This window comes from Rhagoletis pomonella, unplaced genomic scaffold (assembly GCF_013731165.1).
Source record: "Rhagoletis pomonella isolate Grant_MI unplaced genomic scaffold, Rhpom_1.0 Rhpom_scaffold_06056, whole genome shotgun sequence".
In the NCBI taxonomy this organism is placed as follows: Eukaryota; Metazoa; Arthropoda; class Insecta; order Diptera; family Tephritidae; genus Rhagoletis; species Rhagoletis pomonella.
This window is the reverse complement of record NW_023464591.1, coordinates 83-9,186: the sequence shown is the minus strand read 5'-3', so window position 1 is coordinate 9,186 and position 9,104 is coordinate 83. Positions and strand designations below refer to the sequence as shown.

The 9,104-nt window shown below is 40.4% G+C and overlaps 1 protein-coding gene and 1 pseudogene across 1 annotated transcript; one reads left to right on the top strand and one right to left on the bottom strand.

The window, feature by feature from the left end:
- Positions 1 to 208: 208 nt before the first annotated feature.
- On the top strand, positions 209 to 4,286 carry LOC118755356. Its single transcript, XM_036490197.1, has 2 exons — positions 209 to 4,199; positions 4,273 to 4,286. The coding sequence occupies exons 1-2, from the start codon at positions 209 to 211 to the stop codon at positions 4,284 to 4,286; spliced, it is 4,005 nt and encodes a 1,334-aa protein (XP_036346090.1).
- A 2,999-nt stretch (positions 4,287 to 7,285) lies between these two features.
- Positions 7,286 to 7,853, bottom strand: LOC118755357 (annotated as a pseudogene).
- Between the last annotated feature and the right edge of the window lie 1,251 nt (positions 7,854 to 9,104).

The following is a 9,104-nucleotide window of genomic DNA, read 5'->3' as shown; positions in this document are numbered from 1 at the left end:
TATATTTCTCAATACAAACTATTTTGCATCTTTTTAATTCGTTGGATTTCTGGTATACATTTAAGTGGCAAGTTCCGGTGGATAAAAAATTGGCAACTTCTCTTGCGCATACAACCTCTAATCTTCGATAAGATTAAGTGTGTAAAATCCTATAGATTCTATCTGGGCATTACAGTTAATACTTCGGTCAGGGTAAACACGTTAAACAATGGATTCGTATATTCTTTTGGCAGAAGCTGTAACAGAGTTTGAATCTGATTACAACGGCATACCCGCCGCAGAACAAAACAAACATGGTCTTGCTATTCAACAAGACGAGTTAAAAGCTTTGTGGGAAAAAACAAAGTTAGCTTACGATAAGCTTATCAATGAGGGATTGTCTAAGGATGATGCTAAGGCCATAAAAAAGAAGAATAAGATTTCCTTTCAAAGCTATGTTAGGTGCATGTCTGCTATTGGTTCTCAGGTTGAAATTCTAACCAAAGCGAACAAAGATGTAGAGGATCGGTCCGTCCGAGAACACAATATCCACCTGCCACCGTGCGATACAGATGTGTTCAAGGGCGACTATCTCTCATGGCCAACTTTCCGAGATATGTTCACGGCCATCTACATCCTGAACAAGCGCCTCACCCCAGTTGAGAAACTAGTTCACCTCAACAATAAAACACAAGGGGAGGCAAAAGACATAGTGCGAAAGTGCCCACTTACCCATGAAGGCTTTTCGACAGCCTGGAAAAACCTGTGTGAGCGATACGAAAACAAACGTATCTTAGTTAACACACAATTAAAAGTTTTATTTAGCTTAAATACAGTGGAATCTGAGTGTGGTAGCTCAATTAAAAACCTACAGCGCGAGATTAATAATTGTTTATCGTCCCTAAAAAGTCATCAAATTGACATCTCTAATTGGGACGCAATTATTATATATTTGTGTTCAACGAAGCTTCCAGAAAGTACACTGGCCCTATGGGAACAGACCATAGACCAGAAAACTGACATTCCAAAGTGGGAGGATATGGACAGGTTCCTATCCAATAGATTCCAAACTTTGGAAACTCTAGCGGGGCTAAAGGGTACAACAACGGTGAAAGCTCCAAAGCACCAACCCGCACGGCACCACCAGGAAGCTAACACTAAAAGGCTAGGAGCCTTTCAGGCAAGCGTGAGCAAGTTCACCTGCCAAATGTGCCAAACTAATGAGCACAAGTTACGCAACTGTCCACAATTCCTCAACAAAACACCTGCTGATAGAATCGATTTTTTGAAAAGCAAAAAATGGTGCCTGAACTGTCTTAGTACTGGACATACCGTGTCAAGATGCACAAACCCATTTAATTGTATAAAGTGCCACTCGCGACACAACACGCTCCTTCATATTGAGACAGCTCAAACAAAGGCAACGACACTTGGGACCTCTTTGGATTCTGCGACTAATTCTGCATCAACATCCAATCAGGCCCAAGCCAAACGCAATTCAACAAAGTCAAACAAGCATACAAGCAAAAACGTGAAGTCTTGCTATGCGAATACAAACACAGGTGTGTTATTAGGGACAGCACGCGTCAACATTTATCTCAATGGTACGAACTATTCCGCTAGAGCACTTATTGATTCTGGTTCAGAGTGTTCTTTCATTACTGAAAGACTAAAACGCAGAATTCACTTGCCGTCAAAGCGTATGCATGCCCAAGTTTCGGGCATCACTAATACAACTACGGCGCAGGTTAAAGAAGCGTGCAACATCGAATTGCGGTCTCCTGTTGACCCGTTGTTCCGCTTAAATACCTCTGTGCTCGTGCTAGCACAACTGACTGGAAATCTTCCTACTTGCCACATTAGTGCAGTGACTAAGCAAGCATTTCCAGATCTAATTCTAGCGGATAAACGATTTTTCGTCAATGAACCCGTAGACCTTGTTCTGGGTGGCGACATATATCCACAAATTATTCTGAGCGGGCTTAAGAAAAACATATTAAACACACTTCTGGCCCAAGAAACAGTATTTGGCTGGATAATAACAGGGCGAACTGATACCTCGAATCCAGGAACGAATATCGTCTCATACTACAGCGAAGTTAGTCTGGACAAGCAATTGAGTGCCTTTTGGGAGCTTGAGGAGATTCCAAAGAACAAGAGCCTTAATGAAGACGACAAGTACTGCGAGGAGCTGTATCAGAAGACAACCATACGAAATAATAAAGGAAAATACATCGTGTCACTACCATTTAGGAAAGATTTTCCAGGAAATATTTCCCTAGGCCCATCCCTTAAAAGAGCATGTTCTCAATTTTACCGGAATGAGACACGGCTGGCCAAGGATCCCGTCCTGCAAAAGGAATACAATAGGGTTCTAGCGGAATATGAAACGCTTGGGCATATGTCGAAAATAACAAATCCCATACCCGCAGACTCGTCTGATAATTATTTTCTGCCGCACCACGCTGTTATAAAGGCAGAAAGTACTTCAACGAAAGTACGCGTGGTGTTCAATGCCTCAAGCCCAACGGCGAATGGCAACAGCCTAAATGACGTACTTTTCCCAGGACCAGTACTTCAGGCAGATCTTCCGATACTAATACTCCGTTGGAGACTATACAAATATGTGTTCAACAGTGACATCGAGAAGATGTATAGGCAAATTCTGGTACATAACAACCATACTAAGTATCAGAGGATTATTTTTCGCACTAACCCGAATGACCCGATCAGTCTGTACGAATTAAAGACTGTCACGTTCGGCATCAATTGTGCTCCTTATCTGGCTATAAGGACACTTTTACAATTAGCTGACGATGTGCAAAGCTCCCATCCAATAGCCTCTAACATACTACGAAAATGCATGTATGTCGACGATGTATTGTCTGGTGGACACACTATCGATTCAGCAATAAAAGCCAGAGATGAGATATCGGAAGTGTTGCAATCAGCCGGTTTTCCACTTCGAAAGTGGACAGCCAATAGCGAGCAAATACTTAATGGCATACCAAAAACAGATCTACTTAGCGAAGATTTTTTGGCATTTGAAGATACCAGCGCAGTCAAGGCTCTTGGAATAAGATGGAATGCCCATACGGATCTTTTCTATTTTATAGCAAGGCCATTGGAGAAAAGCGATGCTGTCACGAAAAGAGCGATACTATCTGCCATTGCTAAACTCTTCGATCCGCTGGGGTGGCTTGCGCCTATCATAATCGTAGCCAAAATCCTTATGCAAAATATTTGGCTGGAAGGCACAGATTGGGATGAGACTGTGTCTTCGACCACTCTAGACCGATGGCAGAACTTTACCCAACATTATAACGAAATTGATAAGGTTCGTATACCGCGATGGGTATACTTTTCTCCAACGGATGAAATACAAATACACGGATTCTGTGACGCATCGGAGAAAGCATATGCCGCCTCTGTGTATATGCGTGTCAAAAGAGACAGCAAAGTTTTTATTAACCTGCTTTTGGCAAAAACCAGAGTTGCTCCTGTTAAAACCATATCGCTACCCCGACTGGAACTTTGCGGAGCGGTACTATTGGCGGAAATAGTTGATTCAATAATCAACAATCTCAACTTAGGGCATATCAACATACATCTGTGGACCGATTCCACAATTGTTCTCGCTTGGATTCGTAAGCCTCCGTGTTCATGGTCAACTTTCGTTGCCCATAGAATCACAAAAATTGTAGAGAAAGTCGGACACAAGAATTGGCTGCATGTGGATTCGGCATCAAATCCAGCAGACTTAGCGAGCAGAGGACTTCCAGCATATGAATTGGTCAACAATTCGTTGTGGTGGCAGGGACCTTCTTGGTTACAAGAAGATAACCCAAAATGGCCCACCCAGGAAACAGACTACAGCACAGTAGTTGAGGAAAAAAGAACGCACGTTTATACAACCAAAGTAAATTATACCGATATTCTTGACCGTTTTTCAGATTTTCCGAGAGCTTTGAGAGTATTATCATATGTTATGAGATTCTCTCAAAGAACGCATCGAAATACGAAAGCTTCATTTCAAGACAAGTCACGCTTAATTTCATCCCATGAAATTAAAGCAACGACACAACGCTTGATAAAAATATATCAACAGAACTATTACAGTGAAGAATACAGGAAACTTAAAGCAGGAAACTCCATCGACTCCAAGAGTGAACTCCTACCGCTTAATCCGTTCATAGATAAAGATGGCATTATTAGGGCTGGTGGGCGTCTTGGAGCGTCTCAAGACTTAGCGTATAACGAGCGGCATCCAATAATTATTCCTTATAACTGCAGGTTGTCCCGTCTAATAGTGTCCTTTATTCACCAAGTCTCTTTGCATGGGGAAAATCAACTCATGCTTCGCCTTATCCGAACTCAGTATTGGATCCCCAGAGTTAAAAATCTGATCAAATCCACAATCCATAACTGCAAAGTCTGTACGATATACAAAAAACGTACGCAAACCCAGCTTATGGGAATTCTCCCTCAGGAGAGAACCACATTTTCGCGCGCGTTTACGAATACAGGTGTAGATTTTTCAGGACCCTTTGACATCAAAAGTTATAGCGGCCGAGGTTGTCGAATGTCCAAAGGATACGTTTGCCTTTTTGTCTGTTTTACGACAAAAGCGATCCATTTGGAAGCAACTAGTGACCTCAGCACTCCATCATTTTTAGCTGCATTCGCCAGGTTTGTAGCCAGAAGAGGATGCCCGAAGAACATATATTCCGACAATGGTACAAACTTCGTCGGAGCTTCACGATCTTTACGATCTGAATTTAAGGCATTTTTAGCAGATTCGCGTGAAAAAGCAGTTTCGAAATACAATTATCAAATGCTCACATGGCATTTCATACCCGCCGCTGCTCCTCATATGGGCGGCTTATGGGAGGCGGGGGTAAAAAGCTTTAAAAGCCACTTTAAAAAGATTGCATCCGTTCATAAGTATACGTTCGAAGAGTTCAGTACTCTTTTATGTCGGATTGAGGCGTGCCTCAACTCACGACCATTGAGCCCCGCTTCGAATGAACCTACCGACCTGGAGCCTCTCACTCCAGGTCACTTTCTTACTGGTGGACACCTGCTAGCCCCACCTGAAATCGACGTTCACGAGAATCCTGCCTCGATAGTAAATCGGTGGCAGAAGCTAAAGGCCCTTCACCAAACTTTTTGTAAACGATGGAAAACCGAATATTTATCCGAACTGCAAAAGCGGATTAAGTGGAAATATCCACAGCAAAATATAAAATTAGGAGATCTCGTTGTCATCAAGGAAGACAACCTCCCGTCAAATGAGTGGAGATTAGGTCGAATTATCAGCCTACATCCTGGTCCCGACGATCGAGTACGCGTAGTTGACATCATCACGGAAAAAAGGGCAGATTACGAGACCGCTGGCCAAACTGGTCCTACTTCCATCCCAAAATCAAGAAACCGAGGAGCCAGCAAGCACTTCGTAAATAAACCCTCTTCGTTGATCCCCAATCCCGCGTGAATTCCACTTCCTCATCGCACAAAAATTCCACTTCTATGCATTCGGAAGGATTCAACGCCTATAATCAAGTTTAACCCAGAGCAATATTAAAGGTAGTCGTGTTTTCAGTTAGATTTTTGGTGATGGTTCTTAGCCCGGCCTCTCCGGGTAGATCTGGGTATAAAAAACCGACCATCGTTAGATCTTGTAAGCATAGAATCGGGTAAAAATAAGACAGACCCAGCGTGATGAATCGGGTAAAAATAAGACAGACCAAGCTTGATGAACAATTGTTTCAGAAATACGAAATTGGTAACGAGGTGCGAATTATCAATTAAAATCCTCCAAAAAAAATAATAATAAGCGAAATAAGTTGAAAGTCGTTACAATTGTTCATTATGCTTGCTCGTGTTTCAACACAACTAGGTCTGATGGGAAGCGAATACATTTTACTTGACAGGTTTCGATAACCGTCAGTCAACCCATTAGACCAAATGAGTTCGCCTCAATTGTCAAAACCTACCAGCAAAGACTATAGTTCAAAAAAAAAAAAAAAAATATCTATACATACGATAGCTTATTTGCAATAAATGTGCTATTTGTGCCGTGTGGAATGCTCCCTGCGAAGCCCCGAAAACTGAAAGGACGTTTGGCAATTTTTAAATTATGCATATATATATATATATGTACTACGGATGTAGTTATGTGAATTACATTTCTTATAACCCGATTACTGGAAAAATGACTAGCTCAAATTGTATTTAAACGAAAAACGGGTTGCAAAAAAAAATTACTTACTAACGTTTTACTAAAGTAAGATATATAAACATACTGAAATAACGGAACATACATTCCAAAAATTCTAAAGACAACTGTCTTACTAGATAAAGCGAAGGAAATTCTAGTTAAACAGATTATCTATAAATTCTGTGCTTCGATGATAAATAAAAATAATATTTGTAAGCGCTTACTGTTTACCTATATTAAAAGAGGGATCATTGAAATACAGGCATGTGAGATTCCTTATTGTATGTAACATGCTCATGGCAGTACCCTAAAAACTTTAGATCAGTATTCCTATCTCCATTTTAATTTCTGCTCTGGAGCGTTTGAAGGAAATTGGGCGAAGAAAATCGAACATACTACGTAAATCGCACAAACTGACGGCAATGAGAACAAAACACTTTATTTTAATACTTTGCTGCATTATAATTACAACAATATTTTTCATAATTTTGGGACCGGCTGGTGAACCCAACGATTCTTTGAAAAGTATTGTTACGCATACACATCAGCAGCTAAACAAATTGCAGGAAAATCTGCGTGTTGCTGAGAAAAAAAAAGCTTCAAATAGACCCGAAATATTTGTCTTTGCTTGGTATCACCGAATTTTAATGTTACTGGAGTGGCATATATTTAAATGTTTATAGTAAAAAAAAAAAAAAAAACAAAGATGACTAGGCGAGACTTTGAACACAAGTTGAAGTACGCACATAACGCCTTCCGTATTTGGGAAAGATCGACCAGTCGCAAATTCTTGGTGGAGGTTTGAATATGTCGTACGGTTTTCTCAAATATTGTAATTAAATCCACTTTCATAAAAAACTCCTTAATAATAATTTATCGCGATCAATAATTTTGCTTGACTCTTTCAGACTATTAAAATGCAAAGTACACAATACCAACTGGAAAATTGAAATATTTTGCACTTTCAAACCTTATCGAATTAAAATTTACGTTGGGAGATTTTAATTTTGCAAGTTCTAAGAATGACTATTATTTACATATTTATTGTAACGCAAAAATAAAAAAAAAGTAGTAAAAGTATTACGCAGATTCTTATTGCCCTGGGCCTGACAAAGATTTCTCCATGAACTTTTTCTTGGCAAAACAAATCCACCACTTATTTGGCTTGCCGTCGTCAGTGCTGAAAACTTTTTCACAAACCCGATTTCCTATTTCATGGCGCATTTGTAAAAAATACTGACGCATCAAATCAGCCTCTTGTGCATTCTGTGGTCGAGCATAAACTGCGTTTAATGGAAACCCAGAATCACCTGGTATATCAAACTTTGAAATGGCCAAGCTGTACATTTCTTGAGCACCTTGGTTTTTTGTTGTTGCAACGTTGCAAGCGCTTCAAACATTCAGTTATATAGAGTGTAATATAAATAAGCACACGATCTACTTCCGACTTTATCTCATAAGTTCGAAAGAAAACATTTGCCTTAAAGTAATACAGTGACTCATCAATGATATCAGATTCTACATTGACACTAGGAGCAGGCCCACGAGCTTGAGTGCGTAGAGGCAAAAGTGCCATGTTTCCAACCACTTGAGGAAATTCCTTAATCTGAGAATGGTACGCCGGCATGATTTTTTGATATTGCAGCAAATAACTTAATTTGTATTTAAAAATGAATAATAAAAAACTTTGCCTTGTCCAATTGACGTCGTCGAAGCCAAACCAAATTTCGATACCAAATTTAGTGTAGATATATGTAATAAGCAATTAGATTTGGAATCAATAGCTCGTTAGACATATTCTTTGTATCTGTGTAACTTAAACAATAGCTACACCTTCAACCCTCCTTCACCAACAAATAATTTTCCAGTTAATTTAAAATGACCCCTTCACTGCTGTTAATTATAAAAATATACATACCTAGTTGCCGGATAGTGGTAATGGCCAGAATAAAGTTAAAACATAGTGCCACCCAGATTTAGATTACCTTTGAAGAATAAAAGTTGTCATTGTAGCTCATTTTTGTTATAAAATCTACTATAAACATACGGCCCAATGCATCCAGGCAATGTTGTTGGTGGACCACAAGGTCAACAGGGTGGTGCAATGCCCCAAAATGCTGGCCAGCAAAGTGGTATCAGCCAAATGATAGGTATTTCCCAGAATATGCAACAAAAGGTAAATATGCCAATAGGTCAGGGTGGCCAGATGTTTCAGGTTAATCGTGGTGTTCCGGGTCAGTAGCAGCAGTTCTTACGGCAAAGTCCTTCACCAAGTACTGTGCCATCTGCCACTGGTATGTAGGCTGCACAAAATCAACAGCAACAACAGCAGACTCAAATGTCTGATGCGCAGATGATTCCAAGCCCTTCGGTACTGATATTTGCGCTCCTGCACCAGCATTTGTACCCATAGGACCAGCAGCGTTCAAACGTGCGTTCATCATTTGATTTAATTGCTGATGGTTCATGCTGATTTGCGCCATTTGCTGTTGACCCATTTGTTGAATCTGCTGTAAATTCATAGCATTCACGTTCATTGGCCCTCCCGGGATCTGCCCTGGACCTAACTGCATTTGTTGGGAAGACCCACCAGGGCCATCAGAACGGCTAATTTGATTCATGTGATCTGAAAATCGAAAAAGATTAATAAGTACAAAAGCCTGCAATTTCGCATGCATACTCACCCAACCGTTCCAGCAAACTTACGTAATGGCCGCGTGGTAGTAAAATTTTAGACAATGACATTTATGCATTGTATGTATGTATGTATGTGATTACGTTCCACATCAGGAATAAACCTAGCGCCGTTCTCCATTCATATTGGAGAATAGCTATGTTTCTTTACGGACAATTAACACTAACCCTAACTAGCTGCTGCTAGTTTTGCATGGTGACCGTTCGTAGA